Source organism: Mus musculus, chromosome 2, assembly GCF_000001635.26.
Source record: "Mus musculus strain C57BL/6J chromosome 2, GRCm38.p6 C57BL/6J".
In the NCBI taxonomy this organism is placed as follows: Eukaryota; Metazoa; Chordata; class Mammalia; order Rodentia; family Muridae; genus Mus; species Mus musculus.
In genome coordinates this window covers 58,337,089-58,360,999 of record NC_000068.7, presented here as the reverse complement: position 1 = coordinate 58,360,999, position 23,911 = coordinate 58,337,089, and the positions used below count along the sequence as shown (strand labels likewise).

The 23,911-nt window shown below is 42.5% G+C and overlaps 1 protein-coding gene and 1 pseudogene across 4 annotated transcripts in view; one reads left to right on the top strand and one right to left on the bottom strand.

Moving 5' to 3' along the window:
• The first annotated feature begins 3,103 nt into the window (after positions 1-3,103).
• Positions 3,104-23,911, top strand: part of Acvr1c (activin A receptor, type IC) — a 90,444-nt gene continuing 69,636 nt past the window's right edge. Inside the window, exon 1 of one of the 4 annotated variants that reach the window (XM_006498086.4) lies at positions 3,104-3,392. In XM_006498086.4, the coding sequence (XP_006498149.1) occupies positions 3,320-3,392 (73 nt within the window). In that variant the 5' untranslated portion in view covers positions 3,104-3,319. The remainder of the gene's footprint in view (positions 3,393-23,911) is intronic. The other 3 variants (XR_374097.4, NM_001111030.1, XM_011239108.2) reach the window with 3 other exon arrangements.
• Positions 22,157-22,680, bottom strand: Gm13545 (annotated as a pseudogene).

Below are 23,911 nucleotides of genomic sequence, written 5' to 3'. Positions count from 1 at the left end.
CACACTGCAAGCAGGCAAAGGAGAGAGAGAGAGAGTGTTCCTTCTTCCAATGTCCTTATATGATCTTCAGCAGAAGGTGTAGCCCAGATTAAAGGTGTGTGTCTGAGATCTCCCTGTCTTAATCTTCTGGAATCCATAGCCACTATGCCTCAAGATCTCCATACCAAGATCCAGGTCAGAAACGTCTATCTCCCAGTCTCCAGATTAGGGTCCCTGGTGAGCCTTCCAATTTTGGATTGTAGTTCATTCCAGATATAGTCAAGTTGACAACCAGGAATAGCCACTACAGAAACTTTTTGACTTGTTTGTAATGTTATTTAACTTAAAACACAAATAATATAGTTCTTTATTTATATCTCTGTTCTGTAAGCTTTAGTCTACTTAAAATTTCACTTCTATTAAAATATTTTATTACCTCTACATACCTACCCACCCACCCACCTACTGATCGGTCTACCTATCCATCCAGGGAGGGAATAATAGTGCATGTGAAGATCAGAGGACAAATTTGGAGAGTTGGTTCTCTCCTTTCACCATGTGGGGCTCAGGGATCAAGTGTAGGTTGTCAGGTTTGGCAGCAAGTGCCTTTATCTGCAGAATCATCGTATTGACCCACTTTTACTTCTTAAACCTCTTTTGCCTTTAAAACTAAGATTCAGAGCCTACATAAGGTCAAGGTTCTCGTTATCATTGGTAAACCCTGTCTTTAAATGGTCAGTCCCCAAGGAAAGGTCTCCATGGTCAATACATGCGTGGGATTGCCACCTTCTACTGTGCCACTGCCTTCTTCTGGAACCCTCTTGAAGATCCTGCCAGGGGCAGCTACCTTACAGGTGGATATAAATATGTCTAAATGGATGGGGTGCACTTTGAAAATAAAAAATATAGTGTAGTACATATGTAAACCAAACAATTATTTATTGTTATCAAGTATTATGTGCTGTGCACAATTGTATGTGACTCATAGTAGAATAGGTTTTCTATTTTACACTAGTACCCCATCAAAAGGAAGAGTCTTGAGGCTGGTGAGGTGGCTCAGCATTTACCCTGCAAAGTCTGGCAGAAAGCCTAAATGCCCCCCCCCCCCCACACACACATATGTGCACACACACACACAGAGCCCACCACAAATAAATAAATGTATATGAGAAAACATTTTTAAAGTACATGTTCTGTACAAAAAAGTACATTTTCTGATGGGTATGATGTCTCTTGGAGACAGGACCATTTGTTTGCGTCTCTTATAGTCTCATGAGACCCCTATCACATACATTCTGACTTATTTATTCCAATTGCCAAAACGTTACAGTGTTGACTTTTAAAACAAGGCAAATTTTGTTCATTTGTAATGTATCTTACATTTCTACTTTTGCACAGAGTCTTTGCAACATCGTATGGATTTTGTAAGTACAGCCCATATCGATTTGCGATGGACACTTTGCAAGCACTGGATACCCACCTGCTGTTTGTAGAGACCATATTGACAGTGCACCATCAGACTGAGAAAACTACAGCGTTCGTTTGGGGTGTTAAAAGTTATTCAACATCTGACTTCTTGGCCTAAAAACCTTTCTTTCTTAGAAAATAAGAGCATCTCAACTTGCAGAGGACACAGTTTTCTGTATTAAAGACAAGTATTTAATTTTAAACACCTGGTGTCTGCTGAGTGCTTTTGCCACATATTCACACTGTCACTTTTTGGCCTGTTCAGTACTAAAGTAGAACCCAGCTGTGGGCCAGGGCAACGCCACAGTATACTGGGCTTTTCTTGCTTAATTTTTTTTAAGTGTCTAGTTGTGGGTGTCTGGAAGGGCTCAGATGTGTACCACATCTCCATTTTTTTTTTTTTGGGGGGGGTTTGGATCCAGGATGAAATGAGCATGAAGTCTTTTTATACTCTGGGATGTTTTGATTCATCCTCCTTGGTGGTACAAAAGTCCCCCAGGACTGCCACTCTCGTGCTTCAAAGTCCATCACGCATCCCGCCTCCAACAGAGCCATCATCCTTTGACAGCGAAGGCATCTTTACAGAGTTTTCTCAAGCTTCAGAAAGAACGTTTGCCGTTTAGTGCTGAGATAGGTGAAGAGGTATCTCTTACTCTAAAGAAATTAATTGATGTGACTCAAGCGCTTCGGAGGAGCCTTCTACCACCAGTGATAGCACAGGCTTTGTAGTCTTGGTTTTGTGTGTCATTCAAATGAAAACAATCCCATTCACTTTCCCTTTCAGGCTGCATGAGTAAATGGAGTTTATATTTGTTTCTATTTAATTGGTGATGGCTACTTTTATATCTTGGGGCCCGGATCTGGATGGGAAGCAGCCATTTGTTAGTAAGCTTTTGCAGGAGGATGCAAGTTTGGTGGTGGTGGTGGTGGTGGTGGTGGTGATGGTGAGCAATTCTCCTTTTTCTTTTCTTTAACTACCTCCCTCCTCCAGTTGCTAACTCTGTAACTGCAGAGATACCTTCTACGTGTCTGTGTCTGTGTCTGGTCCTTTACTTCCATTCCTCATTATAGATGGCTATGCCACCTGGCACAGTTGTCTCAGCTTTGTGCATCGTTTTTATAGGGCACATGAAGTCTTGAGATGAGGACAGGAATGAATGGAGTTTGTTTGGTAAAACAGAGCTGTGTGGTCTGAAGGCAATGGTGCTTGGGGTCCTTTTCAGGGAGTCACAGAGAGAGAGAGCACTTTCACAGACCCAAGAGCTGGGGTTGTCAGGGTGGGGCAGGTCTGGAGGAACAGCCTGTGGTGTTGTCATGGCTCAGGCTAGTTACATTTAGGGGACGAATAAATGAATGTGGAGAGATCTAGAAAGGTGGATCTTCTGTAGGAGACTGTAGAGAAAGCAGCTGCTGCCGTCCTACGTGTCTTTAAAGTCTCAGCTGGGCTTTGCTCTCCTTCACCCACTCCCCCACTCCCACCCCCACAAGGAAAAGCTAATCTCGGGGACCTGGCGCGGCCCGCTTCTCTTCGCCCACAAGAGGTGTCACCTCCCCGCCACCCCTCCGCCCTCGGTCTCCTGCCCCGCCCTCGGGAGGGTGGCTGGCAGCCGTACCCGTGGAGGCGCGGCAGGGGCGGGCCCGGTCCCTCGAGGCAGCCCGCGGGGCCAGTGGCAGGAGCGGCGCGCCGCCAGCCGCGGGGGGCGTGGGATGGGGGAGGCGGCGGAGGGGAGCGCCCGCTGTCACTAGAGCCAACCGCGCACTTCCGAAGGGTGTCGCGGCTGCGCTCCCCTCCCGCGCCCCGGGAACTTCAAAGCGGCCCGCGCTGCGGGCTGCGCTCTGGGACCCCGAAGCCTTGCACCGCCGCCGGGTGGCCATGACCCCAGCGCGCGGCTCCGCACTGAGCCTGGCCCTCCTGCTGGTGGCCCTGGCCGCCGACCTTGCGGCAGGTATAGTGGGTGTCTCTTTCCCAAGCTAGTGGGGGTGGCAGTGGGGGCGGTCTGCGGGTGATCAGAGGTGACGGAAGGTACTCTGGGCCAGGTGGCCGTCCGGGAAGCCTAATGGGGAAACATCAGTGGGCTGAGAGCGCGTAGGGCAGGGCGCAGCGTGGGCACCTGATGTCTGGCAGCCGTGGGTGTACAGGTGTTTGGGGGACGAAATCATCAAGGGAGGAAAGGAGACAGGGACGTGGGGCTTGGAGAGTGGGACTGAGGTGGGTGATTAATTTGAGGACAGTTTGCAGCAGAGGGAGTAGGGGAGCATTTGTAGGTGCTTGCTTGGCTGGGATCTGGGAGCCACTACTTCACACTGCAGAGACTTGGAGGGGTGCAGGTGCGCTCTGGGGGTGGCACTGTGTGGAGCCCGAGAGAGACGCACCAAGGGTGGGAGCATGGTGGGGGAGGAGTTGGCAACTTAGTCTGAGTTTTCGGAGGTGAAGTATATTCCAAAGGCCATTGGTGTCAATCTCGGGAGGCAGGAAAGGGGCTTACGTACGCGTAGCTCACAATGCATGTTGCTTTCGAGGTATGATTTTTTTTTTTTAAATTCAGTTTCCGGAAGTGGGGGTATGGCAAGCGTCCCAGCGTTTATAACAGGTCTGTGTTGCGATAGGCTAAATAGAGTCCTCGACCCGAGCTAGAATCCAAACGTTTCTTTTACGATGTTTACTAGAAACTGAGGCAAATGTATCTTTGCTTAAAAAAAAAAAGTCTGCTCTGGAACTATACTCTGTACATTGCCCTGGATTTCAGAGAACAGGGACAGGTTCCAACCTAATTCATTCTTTAAAAATTTCAACCAGACATTAAAGACATTTGTACATTAAAAAAACAAAACAAAACAAAAAAAAACCCCCAAAATCCCAAAACAACCTGGTGTTTTTCCATAAAGCAGTACTTTGTCCGAAGCTGATTTTGATGCTTTTTTTTTTTTTTTTTTTTTTTGCAGATGACAATCTGTTTGACATTAATAGCTATACTCAGGGTGGGTAGTTTCCTCGTGGCGACATGTGCAAGAGATTGTTTTGAGTCGTATGATTGCTGTCATGTACAGATTTCAGATGGCCTGAGAGAATTACCAAGAACAATATTCAAGTTAAAAAGCGATAATTGGAGAGAATTAAGTGATAAAATTGGAGGATGAAAACATTTTAGCCATCTTTAGGAAAGCAATCACTCTACTGCAGCCAGGAGGATGATGGTTGGGGGGCGGGGTGTCGGAGCTTACAAAATTCATCGGTGGGAATGAAATCGACTGTGCCAACGTCCTCATAGAACATGGGCAAGCATTTTGCTAACTTGGGGTGCTGAATGTATGTTCTTGACAACCGAAAAGAATTTACCACCCCAAACTACAAAACCCCCAAAGCAGCTTCCAGGTTTCACAGTTTGCATTGGCTACTTGTCTGTCTAGGTTAACCAAGTTACCTTTTTTTTTTAATTTGGGTGAATAGAAAGAAATAATTATACTTTTTAATGTATGTTTGAGAGATGCATTTTGTCTTATAACAGAAACTAAGGCACAACAACATAATAAAGTATGTTCCACATGTTTTTGACAAGGCACAGAAACTTTTGACACTAAAATCCAATATATATGCATTATGATATATATTCCACTTAAATCTGATTGTTTTCCTAAAAACTGAGATAATAGAAAAATGCATAATATGGAAGTTAACATGTCACAATAGTGGCAACCTTATTAAAATTAAACTTTTGTGGCCAATTTTTCTTTCCAATACAATTACTTTCAGATTTTCTTGGAACTTGTAGCCTATTTGTGCCTCACATAGCAACACGTGTTGATATTTACGTTATTTGTCCCAGGTTTTATATAATTCTTTGATGACCTTTTTAGCTTTGTTTATTTTATATATATGAACATCTCTCTCTCTCTCTCTCTCTCTCTCTCTCTCTCTCTCTCTCTGTGTGTGTGTGTGTGTGTGTGTGCGTGCCATGTGCTTGCCTGGTGCCTGAGGAGGTCAGAAGAAGGTGTTGGATCCTGTGGAATTTGAGTTACAGATGGTTGTGAGCTACCAGGTGGGTCCTGGCAATGAACCTGTGTTTTCTATAAGAGTACCCTGTGTTTTAGCCACTGAACTGTGGCTTCAGGCCCTCTTTGCTGTTTTGATAACAGAATTCTAGGTAGTTTCCTCCCCAACATTTAATTTTTGTTCTCAAATGCTTTCTACCCTATTTTTGAAAATTATGTCATTAACCCTACTGAGCATTTATACATGTGCACTTGACATGGTTGGCACGGTATATGGGAAGTTGTTCTGGACAGGAAGACATAGTGAGACTGTGTTACAGAAAACACCAGCTTTCAAAGTGGCCCTGAATATCTGAAACCATGATAAAGTAGTTGGCCATTTTTGCTTTGGCTGATCCTCTCCAGCATCTTTGTTACCTTTGAGGTGACATGAAGTCACAGAAGAGTTGATTCCAGAGTCATAGAGCTGGCAGAATCTTAGAAACCCTACTCACTGATCTACACACATTATTTAAAAGAGCTCCTCTTGTTATGTGGCTCTTAGACACCTCGCTGTTTGATAGGATGAAGTCTCATAGCGTTGACAACACTCCTTGTTCATACCAAACAAAGAAAGAACAGGCAGGAATATCCCAGGATCCTCTTCTCTGAGCTGCACCGGGACCTTGCAGGGTTACATCTTGTGCATTCTCTTTTGATGTCACCCCACTCCTTTGTCCTTCGGTCAGTAAAGAGGTGTCTCTCTAGAAGTACAGAGCTAAGTGTTTCCTTTAATAACTGCTATGGGGCTGAGGGTATCAGGCGGTGAGATGTTTCCCCCACAAGCAGGAGTTATCAGTTCACAGAGGTTCTCAGAGGAGCTTCTGGAAGGGAAAACCTGGGCCGAGCTTACAAATGCAGAAGCTGTTGCCACCTTTGCCCTTCTTTAGGCACAGGCATTTATTGGTTGATGGGCACAAATGTGGCAAGAACCACTCTGGTTCCAAGGAAGAGAGATCTCTGGCAGAGGAGAAATGTGTGGGCACCCTTGGGGCTTATTTCTTCATCATCTGAACTGCCCAAGGCTTTTGCCTGGTCTCAGACTTACAGGGATGCAAAATCATGAGCTCTCCTGATTCATGTACGTTATGCAAAAAGAAAATTACAGAAAGTTATTTGAAGTGGCAGAACATTGTAATTAAGAAGGACAATCTTTAACTCAAGCAATGGACCTGTCAGGGGCAGGAGAGATTATGGAGGGATCTAGTCTAGGGAGAGAAAGGGGCATCTGCAGATAGCAGGAGCTGAGCTATGGATTAATGGAGGTGATTATTCAGTTGAATTTTCAATGCCCACTAGACATTAAAGTGTACATCTTAAGAAATAAATTGGTTTTAGGGGTCTGAAGGACATGTCTGGGCTAATGGTAAAAAAAAAACAACAAAAAACAAAAACCAAACAAACAAAAACCAAACAAACAAAAACTCTGAGCCAAGTCCATTTGCAGATAATTTTGAAAGATATGCCAGGCTCTCAAATTTAGTAAATGAAGCACAGACTCAGTTAAACTGAGTTTCATGTAAATAATGAATAAATTTTTAGTCTTCATGTGTCACTGATATAGCACCAGACATACATAGATTAAAAATCAGTTTCTGTGATGACCAGTGGTTGCACACACCTTTAATCCCAGCACTTGGGATGCAGAGGCAGGCAGATCTATGAGTTCAAGGCCAGCCCAGTCTACAGAGTGAGTTCCAGAACAGCCAGGGCTACATGGAGAAACCCTGTCTTGAAAATAAACAAACAAAATATTATGTGTGTGTGTAAATTTCAGTTAGATGGGAACTCTCTGTCTTTAGCTTGCAGCTCACAAGAAAGAAATACTGTGATAATATGAATTCTTGCTGCACATGTTCCTGGCTCTTTTTATTGAAAGAACAGAACAGACCTATTTCTGTGTCAGGTCTCTTAGAACTTTTGTTCTGGCTCTGCCTCTGTCCCAGGTTGCATCTCAGGATAGGTCACTGTGAGCTCTTTGAACAAGAAGTTCCCCTGCTCCTGTGTGGCCAGAAGCAGTTCTAGCCTTTTTGAATCTGATTTTGAATATCTCAACGTAAGAACCTAGGCAGAGGAGAAAAATATAATTCTCTAGGAACCCTGGAAGTGACTGTTGAATCGAAACAGTTGTTTTCACTCAAATCTGTAGTCTTTTGAAAGTGATTGTTATTTATCAATGCCATTTGAGGGTTTTTTTCCTTTTGAGTAATATTTTGTGTTTTCTCTATTTTAGGGGGAATTCTTCCAGGTAGTAAACACCCAACTGACTGATTTTTCTCAGTAGTTCTTGTCTAACTTACTGCAAATCAGTTGCTTGTTGCAAATCAGAAAGTTAGGGGTTGGGGAATGAGACAAGGTCATGATTAGGGAGGTAGTCAAGCCCCTTAGGACCTGCTCTGTCTAACACAATTTGTGGTTTGGGGCCACAATTTAAAAGAATTATTGCAAGGCTTTTGGGAAAGGAGCCAGAATGTAAAAATAGCCGCCAGAGGCGATTTCACTGTTACTCTGGCTTAGCCTCCACCTATGACTGCTGTTACCAGCTGGCTGGCCCCACCTTCATGTAAGCATGCTGTGTTCACGGATTCTTAGGCTCTAGATAAACTCTCTCATACGGAAATAACTTATTTTTAACAAGTGATGAAGTGAATTTTCAAGTATCGATGATAAACTAAAGCAACAAAGCAAAATTTCTAAGAACAAAGGGCATGACGTGCCGCACCTTATTGCGCCATCTTGGAGGTTGCTTCAGGATCTTTTGGTGCTTTGGCTTGCTCTATATTAAGATTTATTTTCTTCCAGTTACCAAACTTAAGGATTTATTTTTTATTTTAAGATAATGTGAGGGCTGGTGAGATGGCTCAGCGGGCAAGAGCACTGACTGCTCTTCTGAAGGTCCCAAGTTCAAATCCCAGTGACCATCTGGTGGCTCACAACCACCGGTAATGAGATCTGGTGTCCTTTTTCTGGAGCATCTGAAGATAGTTACAGTGTACTTATGTATAATAATAAATAAATGTTTGGGCCGACAGAGTGAGCAGAAGTCCTAAAATTCAATTCCTAACAACCACATGAAGGCTCACAACCATCTGTACAGCTACAGTGTACTCATATACATAAAATAAAAAGATAATGTGATACGTTCATAAGTAATATAAAAGCAACACTTTTTATTATATAGTATGTAATATAGTACACTATATATAATATAGTATATATATATATATATATATATATTATATGTTACATTAGGAAAACCTAAATATCATCTTGGTTCAAATGCCTTTCCTTGGTTAAAAGGGAAGACCTATTAGAATAGGGAACAAAATACCCATGGAAGGAGTTAAGTTTGGAGCTAAGATGAAAGGATGGGCCATACAGACACTGCCCCACCCGGAGATCCATCCCATAATCAGCCACCAAACACAGACACTATTGCACATGCCAGCAAGATTTTGCTGAAAGGACCCTGATATAGCTGTCTCCTGTGAGGCTATGCCAGTGCCTGGCAAACACAGAAGTGGATACTCACAGTCATCTATTGGATGGAACACAAGGGCCCCCAATGGAGGAGCCAGAGAAAGTACCCAAGGAGCTGAAGGGGTCTGCAACCCTATAGGTGGAACAACAATATGAACTAACCAGTACCCACAGAGCTCGTGTCTCTAGCTGCATATGTTGCAGAAGATGGCCTAGTCAGCCATCGTTGGGAAGAGAGGCCCCTTGGTCTTGCAAACTTTATATGCTCCAGCACAGGGGAATGCCAGGGCCAAGAAGTGGGAGTGGGTGGGTAGGGGAGCAGGGTGTGGGGAGAGTATAGGGTACTTTCAGGATAGCATTTGAAATGTAAAAAAAGAAAATATCTAATAAAAAAATTGAAAAAAAAATAAAATAAAAGGAAGACCTAGAAAAGGGGGATGGTTGTGTCAGAACAAAGGAAAATAACTTTTTGTAACCTGCTATGTAGCCCATAACTGCATGGCATAACTCCAATATACTCTACCTTCCTAAATCCCTACTAATTCAACAGTCAATGAATCAATGAGGGAGCCATGTAGGGCACGGATAACCCAGAATTCTAGATCTGGACACTATATCGTTTCAAGGCCACCAATTGTTTGACAAGTAGGCACTATGGAAGAGGCAGATCTAGGCCCCCAGGGTTCCTTTCCACATTAGTACAGCTCTCAGGCAAACTGTGAGGAACACAGGTGACAATGATGTGAAGTAAGGCACAGGCACTGGGTCTCTGGGAAGGAATGCAGAGTTCCTTCTCTGTGCTGAGGCCACAGTAACTTTTTCTGGATTTGTTTCTGAAGGAGAAGACAAAACTATGACTCTGACTTCTATATATTTCTTGGTTTTTTGAGAGTTGGATCTCAAAACGTGAGGGCTTCCTGGTCCCTAGAACGTGAACAATACAAACATCTACTTGCCTTTAGGAATTCAGTAAGAAGGAAAAGGGAGAAGGAGATGGTGAGAATGTGAAATGTGTTCTGAGGACTGCTTCCACCCAAGTCCACAGGCCACCTCCCCTCTTGTGCATCCCTGCTCTGATTGGCTAGCAAGGTTCTACTTGTTCTGATTCTTCACTCCCCCCACCCCCATCCCCCGCCTCTAAAATCACTTACCTTTTCTGTTATTCTCTTCTGTTTTTCTGAGAGTAGGCATGACTGTGTCTTTGGAGCTGTTTTAAATTAATCCTCTCAAGAATTCATGGCTGAATCATTCAGTATGACTCAAGAGCTTGCTTATTATTTTTTAAAACAATTTAAATTTGCAATGACTTATACGTCCCAAATTAGAGCAATCTAGTTTTTCATTAAACTTTTCACATAGAAATACCATTGGAATGCTCAAAATTTGAAGGTGAACTGCAGCCCCCTCCCAAGTCTGTTTCGTCATCTTAATTTCATGGCAAGGCACAAGGACAGTGATAGGTGCCACATCTCTGTGTGCTGATTAAAAGTTTTGAACAACTTCATGACTGATTTAAAGAAAGATTTGTGAGTGTGTGTGTATGTGTGTGTATGTGTGTGTGGTCAAAAATAGGACAAGACAAAATCTAGCCCATCAGGACCTGGGAAATGGTAATTCTATTGCAAAATGTTTCATACATGCATGCTTATCCAAAAGATGGTAATTGAGAGAGTGGTAATCCAGATTAGAATGGTTATTTTTTTTTTTTTATAAAACAGGCTGTTTTAAAACAGAGCCAGAATATATTAAAAAGTATTAGCTCCTCACAGCTCACAGTTCTGTCTGATGACACTTTCCTGGCCTGCTCTCCTAGACGTGTATTTTTTTTTCTTCTTTACCACCCCCATTACCACTCTTCAAGAGTAAAAAATTCTTCTCTGAACATTTCCCTGCTCTTAGAGTTATAGTAAGACCGTGTTCTCACTTAAACTCCACTTACAGGCTGCAATATGTATTTCCAGGAAATAGACAATGTACTAAACTTGGAAAAGTGGAAGGATAGTTCTAGAATTAGAAGGTTCCTTGTAAGATAATAAATGTGTGCTTGAATGGAATTAATTTTTTAAAGAAACTATTTCCTAGGGATGGTCTCTAGCTATATTTTTACTAAAAGGCCTTGCTTTCTGCAGAGTGCAGAACGTTGCCCTCAGTAAAACACTTGGACCTCTTTCAAAGAGTTGGGGGTTAGTGAATCAGGCTCAAGACACTTGGGGTTTTTTCACCAGCATAGAGGATTTTGTAATAGCTCATCACCTGTCACCCATTTTCTGGGTGCTCCCTTTTGTATTTCTGACATTGGGAATTTGAACTCCATCTCTTCATTACCTTGGCAAATCTGGCTAGAAGTTTATCAATTTTGTTGATTTCTTCAAAATATATAGCTATCGTTTTTATTGATTCATTTTTCACTTTCCTCCTTGTTCAGCTTCATCATTTCGTTTTTGCTGCTTACTTTGGGTTTGATTTATTTATTTTGTTTGGTTTCTTGAAATGGTACCTTAGATCAAGTGTTGGCAGCTTGTCCCTATAGGATCTAGTAGCACATACATTCAGGCTTTAGGATCAGTGTCCTAAAGTCTTTGTTGGATAGGTGTTGCTTGCTGCCTTTCAATAAAACTTTATTTATAAACAACTCAGACTAGAGTTTGTCGATACTTTCTTCTGTCATTCACTCATGACCTTTGTGTTTTTTTCTAACATACATATATAAGCTGCAAGCTGCTCCAGTCCACCCACGCAGGGTCATCTGGGTGGTGCTTCTATTTTGATTGAATTTAAAATATTTTCTCATTTTCTTGTTAATTTTGTGGGACTGATATGGAATATAGATATCTGTTGTTTGATGTACAAATGTTTTAGGATTTTAAAAAATAAATTCTAATTTAACCCCATTGTTGGTTTAAAGAAAATCCACAACCTGTATGGTTTCAATGATTCGACTTTGTGTTTGTTTTCTAGGTCAGCATGTGTTTTCTAGGTCTGACCTAGTGGGTATGCAGGGGAGGATTCTGCTTGGCATGGGCTGCATTGTTCTGTTGGCTCAGCCTGCTTGACAGTGCTATTCAAAGCTTGTGTATCTTACTGAATTTTTGTCTCATGCTCTCTCAGTTACTAAAGGAGTGTTGAATTCTCTAATTTACCCGTGTTATTTGTCTATTTATGTTTCTAGCTTTCCCAGATTTTGCTTTTTGGATTTCCAATTTTGTTATTGGATCCGCTCACATATAGGATTTTTTTGTAACAGGATTTCTCTGTGTAGCTCTGGCTGTCCTGGAACTCACTCTTTGTAGACCAGGCTGGCTTCGAACTCAGAAATCCGCCTGCCTTTGACTCCCAAGTGCTGGGATTAAAGGCGAGCGCCACCACTGCCCAACCCCACATATAGGATTTTTAAAAGTTCTCGTCGAAATATATTTTATAGTTCCGTGTGTATGGGTATTTTGCCACCATTTGTGCCCATGTACCAGGTGTGTGCTAGGTGCCCATGGTGGTCAGAAGAGGACATCAGGTCCCTTAACACTGGAGTTATGAGTGATTGTGAACCACTATCTGGGTGTTGGCAATTGAACTCAGGACATCTCGAAGCCAATACTCTTAATCACTGAGCTGTCTCTCCAGCCCATATTATGTCTTTTTGATACATATTGGGAAATCTGTTTTACCTATGGAGTTATTTATTAAGATGACACACTGCTCTTCATAATTGGTAACACTATTTGCTTTGAAGTCGATCCTGTGCATGTAGTTCTACTATTCTGATAGTCAATATTTTTAGATCTACTTAGAAAACCTATTAGGATAGCTATTATAACTTTCTGGGGCCAAGGGAAGGGCTGCATTTTACAGATTTTTCTTTTTCTTTCTTTGTTTTTTTTTTTTTTTTTTAAATTAGGTATTTTCCTCATTTACATTTCCAATGCTATCCCCCATACCCACCTCCCTAATCCTCTACCCACCCACTCCACCTTTTTGGCCCTGGTGTTCCCCTGTACTGGGGCATATAAAGTTTGCAAGTCCAATGGGCCTCTCTTTCCAGTGATGGCCGACTAGGCCATCTTTTGATACATTTGTAGCTAGAGACAAGAGCTCTGGCATACTGGTTAGTTCATATTGTTGTTCCACCTATAGGGTTGCAGATCCCTTTAGTTCCTTGGGTGCTTTCTCTAGCTCCTCCATTGGGGGCCCAGTGATCCATTCAATAGCTGACTGTGAGCATCTACTTCTGTGTTTGCTAGGCCCTGGCATAGTCTCACAAGAGACAGCTATATCTGGGTCCTTTCAGCAAGTGCTAGTGTATGCAATGGTGTCAGCGTTTGGAAGCTGATTATGGGATGGATCCCTGGATATGGCAATCACTAGATGGTCCATCCTTTCGTCACAGCTCCAAATTTTGTCTCTGTAACTCCTTCCATGGGTTTTGTTCCCAATTCTAAGAAGGGACAAAGTGTCCACACTTTGGTCTTCATTCTTCTTGAGTTTCATGCGTTTAGCAAATTGTATCTTATATCTTGGGTATCCTAAGTTTCTGGGCTAATATCCACTTATCAGTGAGTACATATTGTGTGAGTTCCTTTGTGATTGGGTTACCTTACTCAGGATGATGCCTTCCAGGTCCATCCATTTGCCTAGGAATTTCATAAATTCATTCTTTTTAATAGCTGAGTAGTACTCCATTGTGTAAATGTACCACATTTTCTGTATCCATTCCTCTGTTGAGGGGCATCTGGGTTCTTTCCAGCTTCTGGCTATTATAAATAAGGCTGAAGATAGTGGAGCATGTGTCCTTCTTACCAGTTGGGGCATCTTCTGGATATATCCCCAGGAGAGGTATTGCTGGATCCTCCGGTAGTACTATGTCCAATTTTCTGAGGAACCGCCAGACTGATTTCCAGAGTGGTTGTACAGGCTTGCAATCCCACCAACAATGGAGGAGTGTTCCTCTTTCTCTACATCCTCGCCAGCATCTGCTGTCACCTGAATTTTTGATCTTAGCCATTCTGACTGGTGTGAGTTGGAATTTCAGGGTTGTTTCGATTTGCATTTCCCTGATGATTAAGGATGTTGAACATTTTTTCAGGTGCTTCTCTGCCATTCGGTATTCCTCAGGTGAGAATTCTTTGTTCGGTTCTGAGCCCCATTTTTTTAATGGGGTTATTTGATTTTATGGAGTCTACCTTCTTGAGTTCTATATATATATTGGATATTAGTCCCCTATCCGATTTGGGATAGGTAAAGATCCTTTCCCAATCTGTTGGTGGTCTTTTTGTCTTATTGACGGTGTCTTTTGCCTTACAGAAGCTTTGCAATTTTATGAGGTCCCATTTATCGATTCTCGATCTTACAGCACAAGCCATTGCTGTTCTATTCAGGAATTTCCCCCCTGTACCCATATCTTTGAGGCTTTTCCCTACTTTCTCCTCTATAAGTGTCAGTGTCTCTGGTTTTATGTGGAGTTCCTTAATCCACTTAGATTTGACCTTACTACAAGGAGATAGAAATGGATCAATTCACAATCTTCTACATGAGAACAGCCAGTTGTGCCAGCACTATTTGTTGAAAATGCTGTCTTTTTTCCACTGGATGGTTTTAGCTCCTTTGTCAAAGATCAAGTGACCATAGGTGTGTGGGTTCATCTCTGGGTCTTCAATTTTGTTCCATTGGTCTACTTGTCTGTCTCTATGCCAGTACCATGCAGTTTTTATTACAATTGCTCTGTAGTACAGCTTTAGGTCGGGCATGGTGATTCCACCAGAGGTTCTTTTATCCTTGAGAAGAGTTTTTGCTATCCTAGGTTTTTTGTTATTCCAGATGAATCTGCCGATTGCCCTTTCTAATTCATTGAAGAATTGAGATGGAATTTTGATGGGGATTACATTGAATCTGCAGATTGCTTTTGGCAAGATAGCCATCTTTACTATATTGATCCTGCCAATCCATGAGCATGGGAGATCTATCCATCTTCTGAGATCTTCTTTAATTTCTTTCTTCAGAGACATGAAGTTCTTATCATCCAGATCTTTCACTTCCTTAGTTAGAGTCACCCCAAGGTATTTTATAATATTTGTGACTATTGAGAAGGGTGTTGTTTCCCTAATTTCTTTTTCAGCTTGTTTATCCTTTGTGTACAGAAATGCCATTGACTTGCTTGAGTTGATTTTATATCCATCCACTTCATTAAAGCTGTTTATCAGGCTTAGGACTTCTCTGGTGGAATTTTTAGGGTCACTTATATATACTATCATATCATCTGCAAAAAGTGATATTTTGACTCCTTCCTTTCCAATTCGTATCCCCTTGATCTCCTTTTGTTGTCTAATTGCTCTGGCTAGGACTTCAAGTACAATGTTGAATAGGTAGGGAGAGAGTGGACAGCCTTGTCTAGTCCCTGATTTTAGTGGGATTGCTTCCAGCTTCTCACCATTTACTTTGATGTTGGCTATGGTTTGCTGTAGATTGCTTTTATCATGTTTAGGTATGGGCCTTGAATTCCTGATCTTTCCAAGACTTTTATCATGAATGGGTGTTGGTTTTTGTCAAATGCTTTCTCAGCATCTAACGAGATGATCATGTGGTTTTTGTCTTTGAGTTTGTTTATATACTAGATTACATTGATGGATTTCTGTATATTGAACCATCCCTGTATCCCTGGGATGAAACCTACTTGGTCAGGATGGATGATTGTTTTGATGTGTTCTTGGATTCGGTTAGCAAGAACTTTATTGAGGATTTTTGCATCAATATTCATAAGAGAAATTGGTCTGAAGTTCTCTATCTTTGTTGGGTCTTTTTGTGGTTTAGGTATCAGAGTAATTGTGGCTTCATAGAATGAGTTTGGTAGAGTACCTTCTGTTTCTATTTTGTGTAATAGTTTGTGAAGAACTGGAATTAGATCTTCTTTGAAGGTCTGAGAGAACTCTGCACTAAACCCATCTGGTCCTGTGCTTTTTTTGGTTGGGATACTATTAATGACTGCTTCTATTTCTTTGGGGGATATCGGGCTGTTTAGATCATTAACCTGATCTTGATTCAACTTTGGTACCTGGTATCTGTCTAGAAACTTGTCCATTTCATCCAGGTTTTCCAGTTTTGTTGAGTATAGCCTTTTGTAGAAGGATCTGATGGTGTTTTGGATTTCTTCAGGATCTGTTGTTATGTCTCCCTTTTCAGTTCTGATTTTGTTAATTAGAATGCTTTCCCTGTGCCCTCTAGTGAGTCTGGCTAAGGGTTTGTCTATCTTGTTGATTTTCTCTAAGAACCAGCTCCTTTTTTGGTTGATTCTTTGAATAGTTCTTCTTGTTTCCACTTGGTTGATTTCGCCCCTGAGTTTGATTATTTCCTGCCGTCTACTCCTCTTGGGTGAATTTGCTTCCTTTTGTTCTAGAGCTTTTAGGTGTGTTGTCAAGCTGCTATTATGTGCTCTCTCTAGTTTCTTTTTGGAGGCACTCAGAGGTATGAGTTTTCCTTTTAGAAATGCTTTCCCACAAGTTTGGGTATGTTGTGGCTTCATTTTTATTGAAGTCTAAAAAGTCCTTAATTTCTTTCTTTATTCATTCCTTGACCAAGGTATCATTGAGAAGAGTGTTGTTCAGTTTCCACGTGAATGTTGGCTTTCTATTATTTATTTTGTTATTGAAGATCAGCCTTAGTCCATGGTGATCTGATAGGATACATGGGACAATTTCAATATTTTTGTATCTGTTGAGGCTTGTTTTGTGACCAATTATGTGGTCAATTTTGGACAAGGTACCATGAGGTGCTGAGAAGAAGGTATATCCTTTTGTTTTAGGATAAAATGTTCTGTAGATATCTGTTAAGTCCATTTGTTTCATCACTTCTTTTAGTTTCACTGTGTCCCTGTTTAGTTTCTGTTTCCATGATCTGTCCATTGGTGAAAGTGTCTTACACGCGTTCGCGACTGGCCAGGAAGAACGCAGCAAACCGGAATCTTCTGCGGCAAAGCTTTATTGCTTACATCTTCAGGAGCCAGAGAGTAAGAGAGCAAGAGCGAGGGCAAGAGCGCAAGAGCTTTATTGCTTACATCTTCAGGAGCAAGAAGCAAGAAAAAGAACAAGAACAAGAAAGCAAGAGAAAGAACAAGAGCAAGAGAGAGAAAAAGAATGGCAAAACCCCGTCCCTTTTAAGGAGAATTATCCTCCGCCTAGGACGTATTACTCCCTGATTGGCTGCAGCCCATCGGCCCAGTTGTCATCACGAGAAAGGCAGAATACATGGCGGGAAAACTGCCCCTGCATGTGTGCAGATTATGTTTACCACTTAGAACACAGTTGTCAGCGCCATCTTATAATGGCAAATGTAGGGCGGCTCCCAACATCTCCCCCTTTTCTTTTAATAAGAGCAATAGGTCACCCATATTAATGAGAGTGGAGATAGAGGTCAAATCCCCAGTGTGCAGGTAAAGGAGCCATGTACAGGATTAGCTCTTAGGCTCACAGGCTTTTACCCAGAGCAACCCTGACCTGCTCCCGTGTCGTTTTTCCTGGGGGAAGGGAACTAGGACACTGAACCTTCTTGAAAAATGACATGTCTCCCTAGAATAGGCTCATATATGCCGCAGAGCCCTTCTACTGCAGTGCTTAGCCCTGCAACTCTCTCGGGCTGCTGAAGCACACTCACTCTATCCCGTGCAATGAGACTAGCCTCGTGGGGTGCAAGAGCTGAGTGGCCAGCGACCTATTGCTTAAGCATAGATAACCATATATCAGGGGAAGCACCATGTTCTAGAGCTGCAAGTGCCTGGGCAATAACCACCTTGTCTCTCCTAGTTTGGGCCTTAAGCTTACAGACCAACCAGAGAAGCAACACTAATCCACAGCAGAGTGTATCTCCAAATAATCCCACCCATTCTTTAACGAAGGAAAATGCTGAGGAGATCCAATTGGGTAATCCTTTGATCAGGGACAGGTCCAAGCGCGTGGAGTTGACCTGAATGATGGCAAGTCTCAATTCCCGAAGTGTCTGTTCAAATTCAGCCGTCCAATTCTGTAACATATACTGAGAAAGACTTTTTGACAAGTTAGCTGCCCTAGTAAATTTCTCATACTGAATGGAAGTAACGCACAATCCCGGAAACTTTTGTTCACATTTCAGCTGAGCTATTTGTCATAATACATCTAGTTGTTCCTGGATAAGATCTATGCATTGATTAATTTCTGCCCATGGAGCATTTTTGGGATTGGAGGATGGCGGCCGCTAAGCCTGCATTGTTGAGAGGTCCCCCAAGCTCCCAACAAACCCTAAGCCAGTCTTGTAAGCCTTTGTTCTTTCTTGGGGCTATGGCCGCTCTGCATTCCTGCGTTCTACCAGAGGTGCGGCTTGCTCCAAATCTGCAAAAATACGCTCTGCTGCCTCTGTCATTCTGGCCACAAAATCTGAGAAGGACTCCTGAGGTCCCTGGACGATCTTTGTTAGTTGTCCAGTGGCTTCACCTGCTCCGGAGAGCGCCTTCCAGGCCCTAATAGCCTTTTCATCTGATTCAGAACTATTAAGAACTGGCTCCTTGAGCTCACCTAGTGATGAGTATAGGCTTTTTCTCCTAGAAACCTCCGCTGATTGATCTTTTTTCTTTTCCTTCCTTCTAATCTCTCCCCAGGTATTCTTACCTGACCTAAACTTTTCCTCAGGTTCAAGACCCGTGGAAAGGCCTGTATACTTATTTTGTGTACCATATTTCCTCTTTGCTCCTACTCTCTCTCCCCGCTTTACTTCTGATAGATTGCCCTGAATTTCATCCAGAATTTTCAGCCCTGCCTTAACCACTTGATAACATGTGAAAAGGAACAAAAGGGCTCCTAACACTAGAGAAAGTTCAAGGCCAAACATACCTTGTAAAGCTATTTCCCACTTTACTTCTGATAGACTGTCTTGAATTTCGTTAGAAAGTTCAAGGCCAGACTTACCTTGTAAAGCTATACTTACGGGTACCCTGTTCCCCAGCTGAAGAGTTCTGAATTCACGCAGTTGAATCCTTCTCAACAGTCTGTTTTACGGGAACACTTCATTACCTCCGTTCCCCAGCTGAGGAGTTCTGAATCCAGGCTGGATCCTTCTCAACAGTCTGTTTTACGGGAACACTTCATTACCATAACCCGCAGTTCTGGTTCCGGAATGAGGAATCTTCCTTGCGCCGGTGTGATGGTAGTTTCCGTCCCGGGTTTTCTCGTTCCGGGTTTTCTCGTCCCGTCCTGGGTCTCAGCACCAACTCTTACCCGCATTCTCAACCGGCCAGGAAGAACGCAGCAAACCGGAATCTTCTGCGGCAAAGCTTTATTGCTTACATCTTCAGGAGCCAGAGAGTAAGAGAGCAAGAGCGAGGGCAAGAGCGCAAGAGCTTTATTGCTTACATCTTCAGGAGCAAGAAGCAAGAAAAAGAACAAGAACAAGAAAGCAAGAGAAAGAACAAGAGCAAGAGAGAGAAAAAGAATGGCAAAACCCCGTCCCTTTTAAGGAGAATTATCCTCCGCCTAGGACGTATTACTCCCTGATTGGCTGCAGCCCATCGGCCCAGTTGTCATCACGAGAAAGGCAGAACACATGGCGGGAAAACTGCCCCTGCATGTGTGCAGATTATGTTTACCACTTAGAACACAGCTGTCAGCGCCATCTTATAATGGCAAATGTGAGGGCGGCTCCCAACAAAAGTGGTGTGTTGAAGTCTCCCACTATTATTGTGTGAGTTGCAATGTGTGCTTTGAGCTTTACTAAAGTTTCTTTAATGAATGTGGCTGCCCTTGTATTTGGAGCGTAGATATTCAGAATTGAGAGTTCCTCTTGGAGGATTTTACCTTTCATGAGTATGAAGTGCCCCTCCTTGTCTTTTTTGATGACTTTGGATTGGAAGTCAATTTTATTAGATATTAGAATGGCTACTCCTGCTTGTTTCTTCATACCATTTGCTTGGAAAATTGTTTTCCAGCCTTTCATTCTGAGGTAGTGTCTATCTTTTTCTCTGAGCTGGATTTCCTGTAAGCAGCAAAATGTTGGGTCTTGTTTGTGTAGCCAGTTTGTTAGTCTATGTCTTTTTATTGGGGAGTTGAGTCCATTGATATTAAGAGATATTAAGGAAAAGTAATTGTTGCTTCCTATTATTTTTGTTGTTAAAGTTGGCATTCTGTTCTTGTGGCTGTCTTCTTTTAGGTTTGTTGAGGGATTACCTTCTTGTTTTTTCTTGTTTTTTGTTCCCGTCCTTGTATTGGTTTTTTTCTGTTATTATCCTTTGAAGGGCTGGATTCGTGGAGAGATAATGGGTGAATTTAGTTTTGTCGTGGAATACTTTGGTTTCTCCATCTATGGTAATTGAGAGTTTGGCTGGGTATAGTAGCCTGGGCTGGAATATGTGATCTCTTAGTGTCTGTATAACATCTGTCCAGGCTCTTCTGGCTTTCATAGTCTCTGGTGAAAAATCTGGTGTAATTCTGACAGGCTTGCTTTTATATGTTACTTGATCTTTTTCCCTTACTGCTTTTAGTATTCTATCTTTATTTAGTGCATTTGTTGTTCTGATTATTATGTGTCGGGAGGAATTTCTTTTCTGGTCCAGTCTATTTGGAGTTCTGTAGGCTTCTTGTATGTTCATGGGCATCTCTTTCTTTAGATTTGGTAAGTTTTCTTCTATAAGTTTGGTGAAGATATTTGCTGGTCCTTTGAGCTGAAAATCTTCATTCCCATCCGCTCCTATTATTCATAGGTTTGGTCTTCTCATCGTGTCCTGTATTTCCTGGATGCTTTGAGTTAGGATCTTTTTGCATTTTCCATTTTCTTTGATTGTTGTGCCGATGTTCTCTATGGAATCTTCTGCACCTGAGATTCTCTCTTCCATCTCTTGTATTCTGTTGCTGATGCTGGCATCTATGGTTCCAGATTTCTTTCCTAGGGTTCCTATCTCCAGCGTTGCCTCACTCTTGGTTTTCTTTATTGTGTCTACTTCACTTTTTAGGTCTATTATGGTTTTGTTCATTTCCATCACCTCTTTGGATGTGTTTTCCTGTTTTTCTATAAGGACTTCTACCTGTTTGGTTGTGTTTTCCTGTTTTTCTTTAAGGACTTGTAACTCTTTAGCAGTGTTCTCCTGTATTTCTTTAAGTGAGTTATTAAAGTCCTTCTTGATGTCCTCTACCATCATCATGAGATATGCTTTTAAGTCCGGGTCTAGCTTTTCGGGTGTGTTGGGGTGCCCTGGACTGGGCAAAGTGGGAGTGCTGAGTGATGGATGATAGTGAGTGGTCTTGTTTTCTGTTAGTAAGATTCTTACATTTACTTTTCGCCATCTGGTAATCTCTGGAGTTAGTTGTTATAGTTGTCTCTGTTTAGAGATTGTTCCTCTTGTGATTCTCTTTCCCTCTATCAGCAGACCTGGGAGACTAGCTCTCTCCTCTGAATTTCAGTGGTCAGAGCAGTCTCTGCAGGCAAGCTCACCTCTTACAGGGAAGGTGCACAGTTATCTGGCGTTTGGACCTCATCCTGGCTGAAGATGAAGGGCCAAAACAAGACCTTTCCCAGAAGCTGCGTTGCTTTGGCCTGTCCCAGAAGATGTTAATTTCAGTAGTCCACACTCTTACCTGTGCAGACTACTTTCTGCGGAGACCTGGAACCAAAATGACTCCCGCGGCGGATCCTGAGGCTAGGACTTTCCGGGCCGGGCGGACACCTGACCAATGGCGGGAAGGTGGCCGGATGTCTGAAGCCCGAAAATGGTGCTGCCTCAGAAGCTCTGTAGCTCTCGCCTGTCTCAGAAGCTGTTAGCTTCTGTAATCCACACTCTCACCTGTGCAGGCTGTTTTCTGCAGAGTCCGGGAACCAAGGTGGCTCCCGCCGATCCTGAGTCAAAATCCCAGATTTTTCATTTGCCTGTTGTTATTTTACATATGACTTTGTACTTAATGTTGAATTAATTTTTCTTTTGTAGCAAGCATATAGGTACTTCTTTCTCACTGTTACCTACTTGCCTTTTAACTGGGGTATACAGAATACATATACATATAAAAATACACACACACACACACACACACACACACACACACACATATATATATATATATATATATATATATATATATATATATATATAGTTGGGTTTAAAGCTGTCACTTTTTTTTTAACACATCTTGCCTGAGTTTATTTGTACGAACAGCATAGGACATAGTGTGTGGGGAGGTGTGTCACAGCAGTCCCTCTGTCTTCACACTGGCAGGAACCTTTTCTACGGGGCCTTCACAGGGGTCTGAGCACCTTTGAGGGCCTGAGCACCTTTGAGAGCCTGGGCTGGAGCTGAAGCCTGGGCCTTAGCTGAAGCTTTGGCCCCTGCCTTGGTTTGAACCTTAGGCTTCGGTTGGCAGAGCCTCTGTCCCTTGGCCATGTAGCTTCGAATCCACTTCCCAAGCTTAGGGTGAGCGATGAAAGCCAGCCGCTTGAGTTTGGGGCCTTTTGGCATCTTGGGCTTGATGGCCTGAGGCTTCACCAGGGCCTTGATGGCCTCTGTGAGCACACTCACTGCCTTTGCATTGTTGGCCTGCATCTTCTTCACGCCTTTCTTATTGTGCTTCTTGGCAAGCGCATGTTCCTCAGGAACTTGGGGTCAGCCCCCTTAAGAGATTCGTATCTTTGCGACCAGGGTTTCTTTATGCCATTTCTATGCCATTTGCGGGACTGGTTGTGTGTGGTGTGGTTCTTGGACTTGGCCATGTCTGCACGGCAACCCGCGGCTCCTGCAGCGCCTGGGACCGGAAGAGAAAGAGAAAACTAAAGCTGTCACTTTTAAAAAAAGTGTTCATTGCCTTTCTTTCCTTACCTTCAATTGATATATTGGACCAAGGACAGGTATTAGTTAGATATTTTTTCCACTATTAATTTATAAGCCACATGCCTTTGTTTTGGCTATTGCCTCAAAACTTTTTGCCTCCATCTTTAGATGACCATAGTTTAAGAACTTCATCATGTGCTTCAGTTCTCTTTGTCTTTGTGCTGTTAATGCCATCCATTATACTTCTGTTTTTATTGGTTATTTTATTTATTTACATTTCAAATGTTATCTCCCTTCCCAGTTTCCCTTCCACAAACCCCTATCCCAAGACCCTCTCTCTGCTTCTATGAGGGTGCTTCCCCACCCACCCACTCCCACCTCCCCACCCTAGCATTCCCCTACCCTGGATCATCAGGTCTTCACAAGACCCAGGGCCTCCCCTCCCAGTGATTCCAATAAGGCCACCCTCTGCTACATATGCTCTTTGTGTATGTACTCTTTGGTTGGTGGTTTAGTCCCTGGGAGCTCTGAGGGGTCTGGTTGTTTGGTTTTGTTGTTCTTCCTATGGGGTTGTAAACCCCTTCAGCTCCTTCAGTCTTTCCCCTAACTCCTCCATTGGGCTCTCTGTGCTCAGTCTGATGGTTGGCTGAGACCATTATACTTCTAAATGTCTTTTAAACCATCAAATATATTTGCTTATTGTGGTTTAAACATTTAATTATGTTTAAATAAATTAATGAAATGAACACCAGTTTCCATTTACCTGTATATTTATCATTGCCAGTATCCTTCCTTCCTTCCTTCCTTCCTTCCTTCCTTCCTTCCTTCCTTCCTCCCTCCCTCCCTCCCTCCCTCCCCCTGCTTGCTTGCTTTCTCTCTTCCTTCCTTCCTTCCTTTCTTTCTTTCTTTCTTTCTTTCTTTCTTTCTTTCTTTCTTTCTTTCTTTCTTTCTTTCATCAACTGGATTATTTTTTGCTTTAGTCTGAACAATTTTCTTCCCCTGTGTTTGTTACTGCACTCTGTTGGCCATGAATTCTAGTTTGCTTTTATTTTTATGAAGTTTTATTTTACTTTTCCTTCACCCTCCAGCTTATTAACTAATTTATCAATCTTAAAATATCAAAACTTAAATAGCTTTACAGTTACTGTTCATCTCCTTTCTATCCCCGTTTCTATTACTGGTTGCTTTTTATCAAATGCT